This window comes from Symphalangus syndactylus, chromosome X (genome assembly GCF_028878055.3).
Source record: "Symphalangus syndactylus isolate Jambi chromosome X, NHGRI_mSymSyn1-v2.1_pri, whole genome shotgun sequence".
NCBI lineage: Eukaryota > Metazoa > Chordata > Mammalia > Primates > Hylobatidae > Symphalangus > Symphalangus syndactylus.
The window spans coordinates 137,482,590-137,504,074 of NC_072447.2; the positions used below are offsets into that span (position 1 = coordinate 137,482,590).

Here is a 21,485-nt window from a genome sequence, read left to right on the forward strand (position 1 = left end):
GGACAGGTGGATATAGAGGATGCAAGGCTAGGGGAAAGGTTTTAGCCGGAAAGTCTGCTTGGGCAAATGCATGGGTAAAAAAAGAAATCCACTTTGGGAGGACAAGGCGGGCGATCGCCTGAGGTCAGGAGTTCGAGACCAGCCTGGGCAACGTGTTGAAACCCCGTCTCTACTAAAAATACAAAAATTAGCTGGGCGTGGTGGTGGGTGCCTTTAATCCCAGCTATTCGGAAGGCTGAGGCAGGAGAATCACTTGAACCCAGGAGGCAGAGGTTGCAGTGAGCCGAGATTGCGCGACTGCACTCCAGCCTGGGCAACAAGAGTGAAACTCCATCTCAAAAAAAAAAAAAAAGAAAGAAAATCACAGGGCAGTGTGGGGAATGGTGAGTATTCTAATGTGGTTGTGGCAGAGAGGATGTAGAAGGAAGTGATAAGAGAGAAAGCCAGACAGGAGGGCCTTTGTGCCAGTTAGGATGTTCTAGACTTCCAGTCAGGTTGCCCAGCTCAAACTGGCTTAAACAATGAGGGGGTTTATTGGCTATGTAATTGGGAAGTGCAGAGGTAGCTCAGGCCAGATCAATTTGATCCACTGCTCCATTATGATGTCAAAGACCCAAGCGATTTCCGCCCCATTATTCTGCTGTCCATAGAGCCAACTTTATCCTAAGGCCAGCCCTTGTGGTCAGACAAGGGCTGCCAATAGTAATCTGAGTGCAAGTTTCTTTGAGAAAATCTTTCTGTGTCAACTCTCTTAAAAGGGGTGAAAAATCTCTCCTTAAGTCCCACTGGCCAGAATGGGCCCATGCGCCCATTTCTTAACCAGTCACTGGCAGCTGGGGGTGGGATTGCCGTTTGCCCAGTCAGGTCCATTTCTGGAGCTAAGATTAGACTCCATTTCCCTTGGGACACATTGAACAGAATCAGGATTCGATGAAGAAGGAAGAAGCGGAGAATTGGTTTGGTGTTGGGTAGGCAACCAAAAATAACCTCTGTTGTCTCAAGTGCCAAGAAAGTGGCGTTTTGTGCTTGTTAGGGTAAAAATGGGGATCATGGAAAATGTTTTAAGTTTGATAGACCAAAAAATATTCCAGTGTTTCATCAAATCTAAGAGGCTATCAATTATAAGATACAGCATTATTTTATGTACCACCAAGGAAGAAAAAATGCTGCCAGTGAAGTTAGGATGTATTGCAGGTTGGGTTCTCTGGGAAGCAGGCTCAAAAGGAGGTGAGAATGCAGGACATTTATGAGAGAACACCCTTGGGATTAATACTGGAGGAGGAGAACCAAGTAGGGTTGATGGGGCACAGGGAGAAGTTGGGATGCCATGCAGTCGCAACAAAGGCCTCAGCCAACCCCACGGGGAGCTCGAGAAGCTGAGATGGCCCTTCAGTGTTGCCCTGCCTTGTGGTGAGTGAATTGGGTCTTCATATCCCTATGTTGACTGGTCATTGGATGTGGGCTACCTTAGGAATGGGCATCTCTTCAGCAGAGGTAGCTTTCTTCAAAAGAGGTGATTCCAAAAAGAGTCAGCCACTCACTGAGGGCTGTCTGCTGGCAGCATTCTCAGCCACTACTCAAAGATGACCTGTCCAGGAAGGGGAACCTAGGTGGCATGACACATTGTCTATTACAACATGCTACTGATTATAAGAGCCGGGAGCCGGGGAGGGGGGTGGGCAACCCAATGTCTGAGATATTAAAATGTAAGTCTCTTAGAAGAAATGGATAATTCTATAATTATAGTTAATCAGAAAGGGGAAGAAGTGGGGAAATGGACCAAGGGCCTGAGAGAGAAAACAGACGCAACAGGCCACTAGAAAGAACACTGAAGGGTGGGAAGCCCTAGCAGTTTCTTCCACGGTGGGCTGGGCGCGGTGGCTCATGCCTGTAATCCCAGCACTTTGGGAGACCAAGGCGGGCAGATCATTTGAGGTCAGGAGTTGGAGACCAGACTGGCCAACATGGTGAAACCCTGTCTCTGCCAAAAATATAAAAAATTAGCCGGGTGTGGTTGCGTGCCCATGTAATCCCAGCTACTTGGGAAGCTGAGGCAGGAGAATCACTTGAACCCAGGAGGCATAGGTTGCAGCGAGCCAAAGTCGTGCCACTGCACTCCAGCCTGGGCGACAGAGTAAGACTGTCTCAAAAAAAAAAAAAAAAAAAAGTTTCTTCCAGGGTGCTTCTGTGCCAGAGTCAGGTGCCCCAGCTACCTCTAATTTATGGTCCTCCTGCACTGGGAAACAGATTTTCTACTTTTGGTTTCATGATAAATAACATTTCCCCCTGATTTTAAAAGTTATGGATTTGGCTGGGCATGGTGGCTCATGCCTGTAATCCTAGCACTTTGGGAGGTCAAGGCGGGCAGATCACTTAAGGTTAGGAGTTCCAGACCAGACTGGGCAACATGGTGAAAACCCGTCTCTACCAAAAAAAAAAAAAAGCCAAGTGTGGTGGTACGGGCCAGTAGTCCTAGCTACTCAGGAGACTGAGGTGGGAGGATTACCTGAGCCCAGTAGATCAGGGCTGCAGTGAGCTGTGATTATGCCATTGCACTCCAGCCTGGGTGACAGAGTAAGACCCTGTCTCAAAAATAATAATAATAGGCTGGGCACGGTGGCTTACGCCTGTAATCCCAACACTTTGGGAGGCCAAGGCGGGCGATCAGTTGAGGTCAGAAATTCAAGACCAGCCTTGCCAAAATGGTGAAACTCCGTCTCTGCTAAAAATGCAAAAATTAGCTGGGCATGGTGGCGCATGCCTGTATTCCCAGCTACTCAGGAGGCTGAGGCAGGAGAATTGCTTGAACTGGGGAGGCAGAGGTTGCAGTGAGCCGAGATTGCACCACTGCACTCCAGCCTGGGTGACAGAGTGAGACTCCATCTTAATAATAATAAAATAATAAAAATTTTAAAAAGTTATGGATCTGGATGGAGGGAAATGGAATGTATAAAAGAAGTAAACATGCACAAGAAGATACAAATACAGAATAAAAGTAAAATGCAACCATCATCCCACTACCCTGATACCAGGGTATCCATTTTTCCATCTTTTCTTTCATTCTTTCTGTCTTTATATAATTGTGTAAATGCTGCATAAACCTCCTCTTACCTGCTGCCTCCTCGAAGACCTCCTTCCCTCCTTCACTGCCCTTCTGCTCCTGGAGAGCCACCCTCTCTCCATTTATCCTTCCTATCAGCTTCAGGTTCTTACCATTTACCAAAAAGAAAATCTTATAAGCCTGTCACTCTCTACATACGCAGCACCTCCTTCCATTCATAGCCTTTAAAACATATATATAGCAGTTATTGTGGTTATTTTTCTGATCACAAAATAAAAAAACACTCTTTCTAGAAAACTGGAATATAGAGGCAAGATTTTTTTTTTTTTTTCAGACGGAGTTTCGTTCTGTCGCCCAGGCTGGAGTGCAGTAACGACATCTCAGCTCACTGTAACCTCTGCCTCCTGGGTTCAAGCTATTCTCTTGCCTCAGCCTCCTGAGTAGCTGGGATTATAGGCGCCTGCCACCACGCCCGGCTAATTTTTGTATTTTCAGTAGAAATGGGGTTTCGCCATGTTGGTCAGGCTGGTCTCGAACTCCTGACCCTGTGATCTGCCCACCTCGGCCTTCCAAAGTGCTGGGATTACAGGTGTGAGCCACTGCACCCTGCCGAGGCAAGATTTTTTTTTTTTTTTAAGAAAACCCAGTTTTTCCATTACCCAGTGAAACTCTAAACATGTTGATGTACATCCTTCCAAAAATTTCTTTTTATGACAACATGCTTTTTATTTTTAATTATTTTTATTTTATTTTAAGGTCCGGGGTACATATGAAGGATGTGCAGGTTTGTTACATAGGTAAACATGTGCCTTGGTGGTTTGCTGCACCTATCAGCCCATCACCTACGTATTAAGCCCCACATGCATTAGCTATTGATCTTGATGCTCTCTCTCCCCGTCGGCTCCCCAGCAGGCCCCTGTGTGTGTTGTTCCCCTCCCTGTTTATGAGAACACTTTCTGGACATAAAGATTTCATTTATTCCCATGGAATTCTAAAGGCTTTTCATACTTGTGAAGGAATAATAGTTTAGAAATAAACTGAACTTTAAAAGATACCATTTTGAAAAATACAGCCATCAAAAATTATGTTTATGGGAACTATGCAATAATATTAAACCCTATCATCTGTTGAATGCCTCCTATATTCCAGAAACTTTACATACACCAATTCTAATCCTTACAAGAACCCTGTATAGGCTTTAGTATTAGATGGACTAGGTTTCACCAGCTGTATGGCCTTGGATAAGTACCCAACCGCCTGTCCCTAAGTTTCCTCACCTGTGAAAACACCGTTTCTACCAGCTTTCAAATAAGATGATCAATATAAGGCACTTGGAACAGAACCTGACACATCATAAGCACGCTATAAATGTCTATTATCACCAAATAAATTCCAGGTGCCTTGAAAATTTAAATGAAAAATAAAATCAAACCATGACAATACTAGAAGCAAATTTAGGTGAACACTTTTCTAATCCGGGGGTGGGTGGGGGCCGGGGGAGGCAGGGAGAAGACCTTTTTTTTTTTTTTTCTTTTTGAGATGGAGTCTTGCTCTGTCCCCAAGCTGGAGTGCAGAGGCATGATCTCAGCTCACTGCAACCTCTGCCGCCTGGGTTCAAGCGATTCTCCTGCCTCAGCCTCCCAAGTAGCTGGGACTACAGGTGCACACCACCATGGCCAGCTAATTTTTGTATTTTTAGTAGAGATGGGGTTTCATCCTGTTGGCCAGGATGGTCTCGATTTCTTGACCTCGTGATCCACCCGCCTCGGCCTTCCAAAGTGCTGGGATTACAGGCATGAGCCACCGTGCCCGGCTGGGAGAAGACCTTTCTAAGCATGATACCAAAGGCAGAGACAATAAAGGCAAAGAATTGACAGAATTCGCCATCCGATAAAAATCACTTCTGAGGCCGGGCACGGTGGCTCACACCTGTAATCCCAGCCCTGGGAAGCCGAGGTGGGCGGATCGCTTGAGGCCAGGAGTTCAAGACCAGCCTGGCCAACATGGCAAACCTCTGTCTCTACTAAAAATACAAAAAATTAGCCAGGCATGGTGGCACATGCCTGTAGTCCCAGCTACTCAGGAGGCTGAGGCATGAGAATCACTTGAACCTGGGAGGTGGAGGTTGCAGTGAGCCAAGATCATGCCACTGCACTCCAGCCTGGGTGACAGAGCAAGACTCTGTCTCAAAAAATAATAATAATTAAAATAAAATCACTTCTGAATGGTGGAAAGCACCACAAAGTTAGAAGTCAAGCAATAATTTGGAGAAAAGAATTAGTAACTTGTTGGACAGACAAAAGACTTTTTTAATATAACAAAAACTTTAAAAATTAAAAAAAAATACACATTCGAGGACATTTTCCTAAAAACACAGGCAAAGGGCATAAACAGCAAAGCAAGAAGACAGCTTGATGTGGCCATTTTATCCAGGGGGACATTTTGGTGAGCCCTATGGACACAGCTGCCATGATGCCAACACTGTGACAGCTGTCCCCTTCAAAATGCGTTAGCCCCAGCTCTTCCTCTCCCGCTAACCTCCAGTCCAAAGGACTTGCACTTTCTACTTTACTCCTTTCTGCATTGTTTAATTTTCTTTTACAAATATGTTACTTGTCATCAGAAAAAATAAAGAAATAAATCAACTGTTAGAGGGTTAGCCCCTTAAAGGGGAGCAAGAATCACCTTTCTAAAAGAAAGTTTATGTTAAATATAATATTTGCATATGTGAATCCTGAGAGAAAAGTTAACAGTTTAGTTGAATATTTCCTCTGTAGTCTGTAGCTAAAAATAGGGAATCTTATCGTGTCCTAAATCTTTTCCTTCTTCCACCCAGTGTCTGTCTGGATCGAATTCATTCATTCACTCAATAGGCACTCACTCAGCCAGGCATGGTGCTAGGCCTCGGGACCTCGCTGTGAACCAGAAACTGTCCCTACCCCCATGGTGCAGGCATTCTCCTTGGGAGTTGGAGGAGGAACAGGTAAAAAATAATTAAATATTCAGGTTAACGATATATTGTCAGGTTTGAGGATTGAGGAAAGGGCGCAGAGAATGGCAGGGGCTGCTGTTTTAGATACAGTGGCCAGGAGGCCTCCGATGAGGTGACCTTTGAGGGGAGACATGCAGGAGATGAGGGGACAGTGAAGAGGATTTCTAAGAACACTCCAGGCAGACAGAACAGCGACAGCAAAGGCCCTGAAGCGGGCAGGGGCCTGGTGTGTGTGAGGAACCTCAGGATTGCCAGCGTGGCTGGAGCAGAGACATGAAGCAAGAAGGCCATGGAGATGAGGGCAGGGAGATCCCGGAGTGGGGAGATCAGATGGGGCTCTGTGTATCATGCAAAGGACTTTGCATTCTGTTCCAAGAGCTGGGAAGGTTGACATGATTAGGAAAAAAGCCCAGAAAAGCAGAGGTATCCATTTTTCATGGTAAAGATGATAATTTCAATTAAAACATGATTCCTGAGTATATGTAATTTGTAGGCCAAGTGGTGCTCAATCCCTACCTCCCTCACCCCCTCACTTCCCTATCCCTAAAACCTGTACCTCAACTCCCGTTTGTAAGTGATGGGAGTTAGGAATAGAGAAATCTCCCGGTTGGGTTTTCTGAGCAAAGAGGTAACATGGCAGCTCTGTTATTTCTTTCACGTCTCCAAGGGAACCATGACTCACCCTTAGCTATCCCCCGGGAATGTGGCCTTCAGCGTGTTCTTTTACTGATTCGTGATTTTGTTATGTACACCTGGAGCGATGCAACATACCATACCAGCTTGTCAGGGTTGCTTTGTGCAAAGATCGATGACGTGTGTGAACCCGGATCCATGCTTGGGGTCCTGAGTTTCAGGTGCCATGGCCAGTTGCTAGCAGGTTGTATGTGTGTGACCAGCCCCTATGTGAGTCTCTCAGACCCTGAAACTCCAAACAGGCTTCCCTGGACAGAGACATTCTGTCCATGCTCTGTGGCTTGCTGCTCGAGAGGGATAGATCACATCCTGTGTGGCTTCTTCTCAAATGAAGAGGGACATTGGAAGCCTGTGCTGGGCTTCTCTGGACCCCCTGATGTATATGTATGTATATTAAAGAGAGACTGGGGTCTCACTCTGTTGGCCAGGCTGGTCTTGAACTCCTAGCCTCAAGCAATCCTCCCGCTTTGGCCTCCCAAAGTGCTGGGATTACAGGCATAAGCCACCATGCCCGATGTATATATTTTTCCAGCTCCTTTCTTTTCTGTATCATTTGCTATTACTACCTCTTAGCTGTTAGTATAAACTGATCTTGAGTTGTGTAAATCTTTCTGGTGATTCACTATGAGGGATGATTGTGTCCTCTCAAAATTCCTATGTTGGAATCCTGACCATGGTACCTCAGAAAGTGACTATTTGAAGATAGGTCTTTAAAGAAATTGTAAATTAATTAATAAGGTCATTAGGGTGGACTCTAATCCGATATGACTGGTATCCTTATAAGAAGAGGAAATTAACACACAGACACACAATCAGAGGGAGAAGACAGCCAGCCATCTACAAGCCGAGGAGACAGACCTCAGAAGAAACCAACCCTGCCTGCACCTTGATCTTGGACTTCTAGTCGCCAGAACTGTGAGAAAACAAATCTCATGTTTAAGCCAGAACCTAGCATGTGGTACTTGTTAAGGCAGCCCTAGAAAACTAATATACTCACTGAATGAGGCAGGTAGCTGTTTCTTTTATTTTTTGAGACAGAGTCTCACTTTGTCTACAAGGCCAGAGTGCAGTGGTGCGATCACAGCTCACTGCAGCCCCTGCCTTCCAGGCTCAAGCCATCCTCCCACCTCAGCTTCTCAAGTAGCTGGGGCTACAGGCATGCATCACCACGCCCAGCTAATTTTTGTATTTTTTTTTTTGTAGAAATGGGGTTCGCCGTGTTGCCCAGCCTGGTCTCAAACCCCTGAGCTCAAGCATTCTGCCCTCCTTGGCCTCCCAAAGTGTTGGGATTACAGGCGTGAGCCACTGTGCCTGGACATGGTAACTTTTTCATATGCTATTTGCTTGATGATTATTTTTCTGTTTCTGATATAATGCTTTTTATTAGAGAGTTATGTTTGTTTTTATTTTTAATGTTTGAATTTAAAAAATTAGCATAATTTGCATAATTGAAAAATTATATTTGAATAATTGAAATATATTTGTATAACCTTAAATTTAAAAAGTATGATAGAGTATACAGTGAAATTTTCCTCTCATCCCTTTTTTCCATTTAACCAGTGCACTTCCCAACAGCCAACAGATAATTTTAGTTTCCTCACTCCCTGAGCTATTTTATGTATATGCAAGTAGACATGTACATACATATTTCTGCCTTGTAACACAAATAGTAGCATACTATACAACTGCTCTGCTTCTTCCTTTTTTTAAGCTAAGAATATTAAAAGAGTGAAAAAGATGTACGCTAACAAAAATCAAAAGAAAACTAGAGTGACATTATAAAACTGATGATGTAGATTTCAGAGCAATGATTACTGCTAGGAGAAAAGGGTCATTTTACATTGATCAAAGAGGTCAACTCATCAGGAAGACATAATAATCCTAAACACTTATGTACTTAACAGAGCATCAAAATACATGAAGCATAAATGAAAGAACCGTGGGAGAAGGTAGACAAATTAACGACTGTAGTTGAAGATTTCAGTATCCCTCTATGAAAAACAGGGTAGTACAAGTACACAGAAAATTGGTAAAGATATATGACTTGAACAACATTATCAACAAAATTGACCTCATTTACATTTGTGGAATATTCCAACTAAGAACGTCAGAAAACATACTCTTTTCAAGTGCACATGGAACATTTACCAAGATAGACAATATTTTGGGTCACCACGAGTCTCAACACACTGAAAGGATTCAGATCATATAAAGTATGCTCCATTACCATGATGGAATTGAATTAGAAACCAATAATATATCTCTGGAAAATACATAAATATTTGGAAATTAATATGCCTTCTAAAAATTTATGCATCAAGAAGAAATCAAAAGGGATATTTGAAAGTACTATGAACTGATGGCCAGGCACGGTGGCTCACGCCTGTAATCCCAGCACTTTGGGAGGCCGAGGAAGATGGATGAAGTCAGGAGTTCAAGACCAGCCTGGGTAACATGGCAGAACCCCGTCTCTACTAAAAATACAAAAAATTAGCCGGGTGTGGTGGTGGGTGCCTGTAATCCCAGCTACTCAGGAGGCTGAGGCATGAGAATCGCTTGAAGCAGGGAGGCGGAGGTTGCAGTGAGCCGAGATCATGCCACTGCAGTCCAGCCTGGGCAACAAGAGTGAAACTCTGACAAAGAAAGAAAGAAAAGAAAGAGAGGGAAGGAAGGAAGGAAGGAAGGAAGGAAGGAAGGAAGGAAGGAAGGAAGGAAGGAAGGAAGGAAGGAAAGGGAAGGGAAGGGAGGGAGGGAGGGGAGGGAGGGAGGGGAAAGAAAGAGAAAGAAAGAAAAGAAAGAAAGAAAGAAAGAAAGAAAGAAAGAAAGAAAGAAAAAAGAAAAGAAAAGAAAAGAAAAAGAAAGAGAAAGAGAGAGAGAAAGAAAGAAAAAAAGAAACTAACTCACCATTTAGCAACCACAGTAGTAATAACTGATTTGGGCAAGAGTCATCAATGGGTGAAAGCTTGATGAGGAATAGGATACTTACATACCCCCAAACAAAGCCACAATTATTAATAACAAAGGGGAAAGTGGTAATTTTACAATGGCAAGACACCACTGTAAATGGATAATGAAAGAACATCAACAATAATGGGAAAAAAATGATGCAATTTACCTCCTACTATGCTGCTCTGAGAACAAGCATAATTTCTGTGGTAGTCCTCCAAAAATGCATAACCTGAGTCTGTTCGTGGGGAGGCATCAGATAAACCCAAACTGAGGGACATTCTACAAAACAACTGGCCTATATGCGTCAAAAATGCCAATGTCACAAAGTCTGGGGAACTCTTCCTGATTCAGGAGACAATTAAATGTAATGTGTGATCCTGGACTGTGAAAAAGTAACTATAAAGGATGGTATTGAAACAGTTGTCAAGATTGGAGTAGAGTAGTAACATCAAGGCTAAATTTTCTGATTGTACTGCCGTGTGTAAAAGAATGTCTTTGTTAGAAAATACACACTGAAATATCCACAGGTGAAGCAGAACAATAGCTCCAATTTACAAATGGTTCTGAAAAAATATATACATATACACACACATACAGATAGACAGAGCGACAAGGCAAGTGATAAAGCAAGTGGGGCAAGTTTTTTTAAACTGGTGAATCTGGGTAAAGGATATTCAGGAATTCTTTGTACTATTGTTGCAACATTTCTGTAAGTTTGAACTTATATCAAAATTTAAAGTTTAAAAAAGAAAGAGAGGCCGGGCGCGGTGGCTCACGCCTCTAATCCCAGCACTTTGGGAGGCCGAGGCGGGCGGATCACGAGGTCAGGAGATCGAGGCCATCCTGGCTAACACGGTGAAACCCCGTCTCTACTAAAAATACAAAAAATTAGCTGGGCGTGGTGGTGGGCGCCTGTAGTCTCAGCTACTCGGGAGGCTGAGGCAGGAGAATGGCGTGAACCCGAGAGGCGGAGCTTGCAGTGAGCCGAGATCACGCCACTGCACTCCAGCCTGGGTGACAGAGCGAGACTCCATCTCAAAAAAAAACAAAAAAGAGAGAGAAGGCATAAACAATATTAAAAATAAAACAGAACATTACTATAGACGTAGTAGAGATTTTAAAGATCATGAAGAAAATACTAGAAATAAGTCTTTATGTTTTATTTTATTTTATTTATTATTATTATTTTTTGAGACAGAGTCTCATTCTGTAGCCCAGGATGGAGTGCAATGGCGTGATCTCTGCTCACTACAACCTCCGCCTCCCAGGCTCAAGCTATTCTCCTGCCTCAGTCTCCCAAGTAGCTGGGATTACAGAAATGCGCCACCACGCCCAACTAATTTTTGTATTTTTAGTAGAGATGTGGTTTCACCATGTTGGCCAGGCTCATCTTGAACTCCTGACCTCAGGTGATCCACCTGCCGTGGCCTCCCAAAGTGCTGGGATCACAGGCGTGAGCCACCGCGCCCGGCTCTTTATCTGTTAGATATATATACTGAGATACTTATTATAAAATGGTGGGATATCTGGGATTTCCTTGAAGATAATCCAGGGGGCCAGGCGTGGTGGCTCGCACCTGTAATCCCAGCACTTTGGGAGGCCAAGGCCGGAGGATCACTTCACCTCAGGAGTTCGAGATCAGCCTGGGCAACACGGGGAAACCCTGTCTTTATTAAAAATACAAAAAGTAGCTAGGTGCGGTGGTAGCACATGCCTGTAGTTCCAGCTACTTGGGAGGCTGAGTTGGGAGGATCACTTAAGCCCAGGAGGTAGAGATCAGCTTCGGCAACATGGCAAAACCCCATCTCTACAAAATATACAAAAATTAGCTGGACTTGGTGATGCACACCTATAGTCCTTAGCTACTTGGGAGGCTGAGGTGGGAGGATTACTTGAGCCCGGGAGGTAGAGGTTTCAGTAAACCGAGATTGTGTCACTGCACTCCATCCTGGACGACAGAGTGAGACCCTGTCTCAAAAAAAACAAAAAAAAAACAAAAAAAAAGCTACACTCTTTTACTTCTATGTATTTTTGAAATGTTCTATAATAAGGGAATATTGTGAAGACTTTATAGAAATACATTTGAGGTCCTAGAGTAAATTACTAGAATCGAACTAAGGAAAAAATGGAAAATCTGAAAAACATGCAATAATCATTATAAAGAGATTGAATTGTCATTTGAAAGTCTGTCCTCACAAAAGACCTCCTTCCTCTACTATGGTCAGTATCTTTGGCATACATGAGATAAAATGTATGGTCCAGTCCAGCCTCTTAAGCCTGTGCAATTCATTCAGTCATTCAGCAAATATCTATTGAATACTACATATGGACCAGGCACTCTTCTGGCTACCGGAGATACATAAGTGAACAACAACAACAACAACAAAAGAAAAGTGTCTCTAATTTTGTGGCACTTAATATACAATAAATAATAACGAATAAGTGATATATAGTATGTCAGGAGGAGAACATTACTATGGAAAAATAGAGGAGGATAAAGGAGACTGAGAGGCAGAAGGATGGGCCAGTTTGTAATTTGAAAGGCAAGGTTGTAGGCAAGGTTCAGATTGGAACACTGAAACACGATTTCCCACAGAAACGAACAGGTCTCCTTGGAGAGATGGCTAATTCAAGGTCTGGGTCAAGAAGTATACAGGAAGAGCCTGGAACATTTTGTTGCACCAAAAAGATAAAACAGAACAAAACAAAACTCAGTTAATTAGTTACTGTTGGAAGATGCTAGCAAGCCAGTTCTTTAGTGATTTTTAAAAGACAGATAATTATAAGGAAACTTTTTAATAAACAAGCACTTATACTGTTTTCGACACAAACTACCACTGACTACTCAAATAATACATGAGGGGATATTTCTTTTTATGGAAGTATTCTGGCTAATAAGAAGAATAGAATTTTTTTTTTTTTTTTTTTTTTTTGAGACAGAGTCTTGCTCTGTGGCCCAGGCTGGAGTGCAGTGGCGCAATCTCGGCTCACTGCAAGCTCCGCCTCCCGGGTTCACGCCATTCTCCCGCCTCAGCCTCTCCGAGCAGCTGGGACTACAGGCGCCCGCCACCACGCCCGGCTAATTTTTTTGTATTTTTAGTAGAGACGGGGTTTCACCGTGGTCTCGATCTCCTGACCTCGTGATCCGCCCGCCTCGGCCTCCCAAAGTGCTGGGATTACAAGCGTGAGCCACCGCGCCCGGCCTAAGAAGAATAGAATTAATCACCAGTGGCTGCCAGCATCACAAAAAGAGATACAACTAGATCTTATGTGTTTTACAATTGTTTTGTATTTGGGGGGCTGGTCTCTTATATGTTTCTTTTGGAGAAACAGCCCACCACCTGGATTCATCTCCTAGGGCTGCCATAACAAAGTACCATAAAATGAGTGTCTTAAAACAACACATGGCCGGGCACAGTGGCTCACGCCTATAATCCCAGCACTTTGGGAGGCCGAGGCGGGCAGATCACTTGAGGTTAGGAGTTTGAGACCAGCCTGGCCAACAAGGTGAAACCCCATCTCTACTAAAAACACAAAAATTAGCCAGACGTGGTGGCGGGCACCTGTAATCCCAGCTACTCAGGAGGCTGAGGCAGCAGAATCGCTTGAACCTGGGAGGCTGAGGTTGCAGTGAGGTGAGATCTCGCCATTGCACTCCAGCCTTGGCAGCAGAGCGAGACTCCATCTCAAAAACAAACAAACAACAACAACAACAACAACAAAACACCCACATTTATTCTCTCAAAGTTCTGGAGGCTAAAACTCTGAAATCAAGGTGTCAATAGGGCTGTGCTCCCTCCAAAGGCTTCCTTGCTTCCTCCTAGATTCTGGTGGTTTCTGGCAAGCTTTGATATTCTTTGGCTTATGACTGCATAATGACAACCTCTACCTCCATATTCATGTGGCCATCTTCCCTCTATGGGTGTCTGTGTCCAAATTTCCCTCTTATGGACACCAGTCATATGGGATTAGGCTTCCCCTAATCCAGTATGACCTCATCTTAACTTGATTACATCTACAAAGACCCTATTTCCAAATAAGGTCACATTCACAGATTCCAGGTAGACATGAAATTCGGGTAACACTATTTAACCCAGTATACCACCTATGAAGTATTCTTTTTATTTTTCTCCTCAGCTTTTATTTTAAGTTCAGGGGTACATGTTTAGGATGTGCGGTTTGTTACATAAGTAAAAGTGTGCCATGGTGGTTTGCTGCACAGATCAACCCATCACCTAGATATTAAGCCCAGCATCCATTAGCTATTTTTTTCTGATGCTCTCCCACCTCCCACCCCACCCCAGACAGGCCCCAGTGTGTGTTTTTCCCCTCCCTGTGTCCATGTGTTCTCATTGTTCAGCTCCCACTTATAAGTGAGAACATGCAGTGTTTGGTTTTCTCTTCCTGCATTCATTTGCTAACAGCTTCCAGCTCCATCCATGTCCCTGCAAAGGACATGATCATCTTCTTTTTTATGGCTGCATAGTACTCTGAAGTATTCTTGACAAAAAGAAAAAATCAACCTGAATCTATTCAAGCCTCTAGAGTCAACTAAAAATTTACAGAAAATACAGGAGACTGAGTAACGTGTTAAATGACATCACAGGGATGCAATTAGCCAACTCCAGACTATGGGAAACTCTACAGGACAAACTACCTGGTATCTTCAACAAATAAATTGCAGGGAATAAAGACATGATGGAGGAACCTAGACTAAAAGAGACTTAAAGATGAACCAGTAGCTATGTTTGGACCTCATTTGGATCCCAGTTCAAACAAACTTTAAAATACACACCCATTTATGACACTTATGAGACAATTGGAGATTTGAACACTGACTTGAATATCCATTGATATTAAGGAATTATTATTTTTGAAAATGTGGAATAATATTAAGGCTATGTTTTTTTTTAGAGAGTCCTTATCTTTTAGAAACATATACTAAATTTGCAGATAAAAATGACTTGATGTGGGCCGGGCGTGGTGGCTCACGCCTGTAATCCCAGCACTTTGGGAGGGCGAGGCGGGCGGATTACCTGAGGTCAGGAGTTCAAGACCAGCCTGGCCAACATGGTGAAACCTTGTCTCTACTAAAAGTATAAAAAAATTAGCTGGGCAAGGTGGCGGGTGCCTGTAATTCCAGCTACTTAGGAGGCTGAGGCAGGAGAATCACTTGAACCCGGGAGGCGGAGGTTGCAGTGAGGCGAGATTGCACCACTGCACTCCAGCCTGGGCAACAAGAGAGAAACTCTGTCTCAAAAAAAAAAAAAAAAAAAAAAAAAAAAAAGACTTGATGTTGCGGATTTTTTTCAAAATAATATGGGAGTTGGGGGACGTGGGTGCAGATATGGCTGTGACAAGATGGTTCATGGGCTGATAATTGTTCAAGCTGGGTGATGGGTACATGTGGGGGTTCATGATACTATATTTTTATGTGTTTCAATCTTTCCATAATAAAATTTTTTTTAGAAAAAAGAAAGAAAGAAAGAAAGAAAGGGAAAGAAAAATACGGTATCAGGATAAGCCTAAATAAGAAGGTGACATTTGCTCTGGATCGTTCAGCATGTACAAGGCCCCTGTCACCATCTGGCTTTAAAAACACTAAAAAATAAATCTTGTGTAGGGGCTGTGAGAGATTAAAGATGGCCACAAATTCTTTTTTTAACCCAATTCTCCCATGCCATTTATTTTAAAATTTATGCATTTTTATTAATTTATTTATGTATTTAGTTTTAGAGACAGGGTCTCGCTATGTGGCCCAGACTGGCCTTGAACTACTGGGCTCAAGTGATCCTGCCTCAGCCTTCTGAGTAGCTGTAACTACAGGTGCCCATCACTGTGACTAGCCTCTGCCACAAATGCTTTTCTAATTCTCCCCTTAAGACCTGAAGCTAATTCCCCTCCCTTTGAATTTGGCCTGGCCTTAGAGACTGGCTTGACCAATAGATGGCAGCAGAAGTGAAGTTCCAGGGCTTCTGAGGCTAAGTCGTAAGAAGCCTTCTAGCTTCTGTTTGGCTCTCTTGGAACATCTCTGGATGTCCTGGGCTACCATATGAGAAGTCAGCTTACCCCGAGTCAGTCATTCTGGAGACCATGCTCCAGTAAACAGTCCCAGCTGACTCAGTCTTCAACCCAACCCCACCAAGCCTCCAGACTTGGGATGAGAGGACTTCACTAGCACTTCCCAGACTGGCCCATCTGCTGTGTGAAAAGAACAGTCACCCAGCTGAACCCTGCCTGAATTCCTAACCCATAACATCAGGAGATACAATTCAATGGCGGATGCTCTAAGCTACTAGGTTTTGAGGTAGGTTATTTTTGGTTGGTTGTTTGTTTTCAGAGTCTCGATCTTGTCACCCATGCTGGAGTGCAGTGGCACGATCTGGGCTCACTGCAACCTCCACCTCCTAGGTTCAAGCACTTCTCCTGCCTCAGCCTCCTGAGTAGCTGGGATTACAGGTGCGCGCCACCACGCCTGGCTCATTTTTGTATTTTTAGTAGAGACGGGGTTTCACCATGTTGGCCAGGCTGGTCTTGAACTCCTGACCTCGTGATCCACCCGCCTCAGCCTCCCAAAGTGCTGGGATTATAGGCATGAGCCACTGCGCCGGGCTGGTTTTGAGGTAGTTTTTAAGGCAGCAATAGGTGGCCAGAACATAGGTTTATAATATGTGACAAACTATGTTTTGTAAGCAAAGGAATAATAAACACGAAAGCCAGGATAGTGTTTCTTGGGGAAGGTAGGTGCAGGTGGTAGAGGCAGGGGCAATGAGATGTGGAAGAACACAGGTTTTTCCTGAGAGCCTACTTCAGAGGTTGGGTGTTGTGGTGGATTTTTTTTCTCACTGTTGCCTAGGCTGGAGTGCAGTGGGACAATCACAGCTCACTGCAGCCTTGACCTCCCAGACTCAAGCAATCCTCCCACCTCAGCCTCCTGAGTAGCTGGGACCACAGGCAGGCACCATCATGCCTGGCTAATTTTTTTCTTTTTGTATTCTTTTGTAGAGACGGGGTTTTGCTATACTGCCCAGGCTGGTCTTCAACTCCTAGGCTCAAGTGATCCTCCCGCTTCGGCCTCCCAAAGTGCTGAAATTACAGGCATGAGCTACCACACCCAGCTTGTTTTTATTTTTTTATTTTCATTTTTAGAGACAGGGTCTCACTCTGTCACCCAGGCTGGAGTGCAGTGGCACAATCACAATTCACTGTAGCCTCCAACTCCTGGGCTCAAGTGATCCTCTAGCCTCAGCCTCCCTTGCAGCTGGGACTACACTCATGAGCCACCAGGCTTGGCCGAAATTTCTACTTTTGTAACAAGGAGAGCAGGCAGCGAAGTGCTATTCAGCAATGTTGTAATTAGAAAGGAAATGGGCAGGGCAGAGATACAGATAAATTGCTGTTTTACCATCTTGCCCAACACGGTTGTAATCAAGCCTACACAAGTATAAAGGTCATTAGCCAGTAATTGACCGGCCTATTTCTTCCATCTACAAGAGACTAATTTTAAATATAAAGATGCAGAAAGATTAAAAGGATGGGCTTTTTATGCTGATAGCGCTCTCGCAAACCTGGTGAACATTCCTAAAAGTCACCAGACTTTCTGTAAGAAGTTTAGCAATCACCAACACCACAAAGTGACACAGTACAAGAAGGGCAAGCATTCTCTGTATGCCTGGGGAAAGTGGCGTTATGACAGGAAATAGAGTGGCTATGGTGGGCAGACTAAGTTGATTTTCCGGAAAAAGGCTGAAACTACTAAGATTATGCTGAGGCATGAGAGCATTGAGCCCAATTGCTTTTCTCAGAGAATGCAAACATTTTGAACTGGGAGGAGATAAGAAGAGAAAGGGCAAAGTGATCCAGTTCTAGCATGATCTTTTTTATTGTGAATAAAATACAATCTTGAGGTTATGTTCACTTCATTTGGTTACAGTTGCCATTTAAAAAACATCTATATTATATATATGTATATATACACACACACAGAGTCTCACTCTGTCACCCAGGCTGGAGTGCAGGGGAGCAATCTTGGTTCACTGCAACCTCCACCTCCTGGGTTCAAGTGATTCTCCTGCCTCAGCCTCCTGAGTAGCTGGGATTACAGGCGTGTGCTACCACACCTAGCTAATTTTTGTATTTTTTGTAGAGATGGGGTTTCTGCATGTTGCCCAGACTGGCCTCAAACTCCTGGCCTCAAGTGATCCGCCCTCGGCCTCCCAAAGTGCAAGGATTACAAATTTGAGCCACCATGCCCAGCCTACAGTTGGCCTTTGGGGAGGGAATAAACTAGAGCCATCATTAAAATTCCCCTTGTGGAGAAATTTATGCTTCGTGAAAAAAAGAAAGTAAAAGGATGGAAAAAATGTGCAAAAAGTGTAAGAAAGCTGCATGGTTATATTAATATAAGACAAAGTAACTTCAAGACAAAGAGAATTACCCAAAGAAAGAGGGCCATTAGATAATAAAATAAACAATTCACTAGGGACATGACAATCGTAAATATGTATGCACCTAACAATAGAGCAAAAAAGTTCATGAGTAAAAACTGACAGCATTATATAGAGAAATAGACATATCCACAGTCGTAGTCAGATATTTTAACACCAATCTCTCAGCAATTGAGAGAACAAATAGACAAAAAATATCAGCTGGACATGGCGGCTCACGCCTGTAATTCCAGCACTTTGGGAGACCAAGGCGGGCGAATCACGAGGTCAGGAGTTCAAGAGCAGCCTGGCCAACATGGTGAAACCCCACCTCTACTAAAAATACAAAAAAATTAGCTGGGCGTAGTGACTGGCGCCTGTGATCCCACCTACTCAGGAGGCTGAGGCAGGAGAATCGCTTGAACGTGGGAGGTGGAGGTTGCAGTGAGCCAAGATCAACCCACTGCACTCCAGCCCGGGTGACAGAGTGAGACTCTGTCTCAAAAAAAAAAAATAAATCTATAAGGATATAATGGAGATCTGAAATTTACTGTCAACCAACTGCATCTAATTACAGAGCAGTATACCTAACAACAGCAGAATAGACACATTCCTTTCAAGGGCACATAGAATGGTCACCAAGATAGAGCATATTCAGGGAGATACGATAAGTCTTAAAAAATTTTTTTCATCGACTTTTATTTTAAGTTCCAGGGTACATGTGCAGGATGTGCAGGCTGGTTACAGAGGTCAACGTGTGCCATGGTGATTTGCTGCACAGATCTTCCCATCACCTAGGTATTAAGCCCCGCATTAGCTGTTCTTCCTGATGCGCGCCCTCCCCAGCACCCCCGACAGGCCCCAGTGTGTGTTGTTCCCCTCCCTGGGTCAATGTGTTCTCATTGTTCAACTCCCACTCATAAGTGAAAACATGCCATGTTTGGTTTTTCGTTCCTGCATTAGTTTGCTGAGGATAACGGCTTTGAAATCTTCTAAAGTATGTTCTCTGATCACAGTGAAATTAAATCATAAATTAACAAAATAGAAAAAAAATCCCACATTGTAGTAAGTCAACTAATACTTCCATGCAACTCATGGATCAAAGAAGAAATTAAATGATAAATTAGATTTACAAATAAATAAAATGCTGTACTTATGTTGCTATTTTCTGATTTTACATTTTATTTTTTATTTATTTTTAATTTTTATTTTATTTTATTTTATTTATTTTTTTGAGACAGAGTCTCACTCTGTCACCTAGGCTGGAGTACAGTGGCATGATCTTGCCTCAGTGGAACCTCTGCCTCCCGGGTTCAAGCAGTTCTCCTACCTCAGCCTCCTGAGTGGCTGGGATTACAGGTGGGCATCACCACGCCTGGCTCATCTTTGTATTTTTAGTAGAGACAGGGTTTCACCATGTTGGCCAGGCTGGTCTCAAACTCCTGACCTCAGGCGATCTGCCTGCCTTGGCCTCCCAAAGTGCTGGGATTACAAGCGTGAGCCACCACACCTGGCCTGATTTTACATTTTAAATATTACCGATTGACTGGCAAATATTGAAGATGAGGATTTAGCTGTCATATAGGCACACACATTTATCCTCTCTCCATCCTCCCAACAAAGTTTTACCAAGTTTTGCTTAATTTACATTTGGTGTTTTCATTAAAATGACTAAATAAACATTGTTCTCTGCTGAGTGAGGTACTGTACTATGATTACATATCCTTTGTTGTACAATGTTTTGCTTTTCTTGTCCCCGCCCACCGTTTCCCTCCCTCTGTCTCACTCTCTTTCCAAATACCAATGAAGGCAATGTAAGGATATAACCATGAAGAGGGCCTTCACCATGAACCATGCTTTGCTCTGATCTTGGCCCTCTAGCATCCAGAACTGTGAAAAATAAGTTGTTTAAGCCATTATGTCTATGGCATTCTATTATACCAGCCTCAAACCACTGACACGGTGTCTTAAATCTTTATGTGTTTGAGGCTGGGCGCGGTGGCTCATGCCTGTAATCCCAGCACTTTCGGAGGCTGAGATGGAGGATCATTTGAGGTCAGGAGTTCGAGACCAGCCTGACCAACACAGTGAAACCCCGTTTCTACCAAAAACACAAAAATTAGCTGGGTGTGGTGGCAGACGCCTGTAGTCCCAGCTACCTGGGAGGCTGAGGCACGAGAATTGCTTGAGCCCGGGAGGCAGAGGTTGCAGTGAACCGAGATTGTGCCACTGCACTCCAGCCTGGGCGACAGACCATGTCTCAAAAAAAAAAAAAAAACACTTTATGATGTGATGTATTTGATTATCTTTGATTATGTGTTGGATATTAAATTTTTTCTTTAAAATGTTCTTATTTTTTAAAATGTCTTGTTTCTGGCAGGGCGCAGTGGCTCGTGCCCCGGCACTTTGGGAGGCCGAGGTGGGCGGATCACCTGAGGTCAGGAGTTTGAGACCAGCCTGGCCAACATGGCGAAACCCCGTCTCTACTAAAAATACAAAAATTAACTGGGTGTGCTACTAAAAATATAAAAATTAGCTGGGCGTGGTGGTGGGCGCCTGTAGTCCCAGCTACTCATGAGGCTGAGGCAGGAGAATTGCTTGAACCTGGGAGGCAGAGGTTGCAGTGAGCCGAGATCGCTTCACTGCACTCCAGCCTGGGCGACAGAATGAGCCTCTGTCTCAAAAAAAAATAAATAAATAAAAATTCTTTTTTCTTATTTTTCTTTTAATAATTTTTTTTTCTTACAAACCCTTGTATCAAAGGCTGACTCTCCATAGATCACAGTGACAGAACTGCCCCGCTATGGATGAAACCCTCACACAGAAGCAGGTCATCTACAAATGCTTTAGCACCAGGTTTTGCACAAACATGCATTGCATGACGTGGACATTAGATTTTAATTTAAATAAATAGTTTGAAGCCCAGGATATTGTTGTATTCCTCCAAAGAATACTTGTACTTTTATCCTCGGGTGTCTGGGGCTACTAGCTATCTGAAATCGACTGAATTTAATTTCCAGGTATGAGATTTTCTGGGTTACTCAGATGAATGGAATGTAGGCTACAATGCACGTGAGAGCTAGTTTACTTCCAAGTCATCCTTACTCCTAGGGTAGAGCCTTTCAGGATACCACCCCAAAGCAGGGATGGTTTCCCAGAGTCTCCATTATTTATTTATTTTTTTAGAGACGGGGGTCTCCGTATATTGCCCAGGCTGGTTTCGAACTCCCGAGCTCAAGCAATCCTCCTTTCTTGGCTTCCCCAAATATCTGGACTATGGGCATGAGCCACCTCACTCAGCCAGAGTCTCCATTTTTGACTGACCCTGGACCCTGACTTTTGCTCCCTATCTCTGAGCAAAAGT

At 43.7% G+C, this 21,485-nt stretch overlaps 1 protein-coding gene across 3 annotated transcripts in view; it reads left to right on the plus strand.

Annotated features, from left to right (window-relative positions):
- HPRT1 (hypoxanthine phosphoribosyltransferase 1) overlaps positions 1–21,040 on the plus strand; it is a 68,427-nt gene extending 47,387 nt beyond the window's left edge. Inside the window, exons 9-11 of one of the 3 annotated variants that reach the window (XM_063635052.1) lie at positions 7,950–8,066; positions 18,830–18,919; positions 20,885–21,040. In XM_063635052.1, the coding sequence (XP_063491122.1) occupies positions 7,950–8,066; positions 18,830–18,919 (207 nt within the window). In that variant the 3' untranslated portion in view covers positions 20,885–21,040. Of the gene's footprint in view, positions 1–7,949; positions 8,067–18,829; positions 19,217–20,501; positions 20,654–20,884 lie in introns of those variants that run through there. The other 2 variants (XM_063635051.1, XM_063635053.1) reach the window with 2 other exon arrangements.
- The last annotated feature ends 445 nt before the right edge of the window (positions 21,041–21,485 follow it).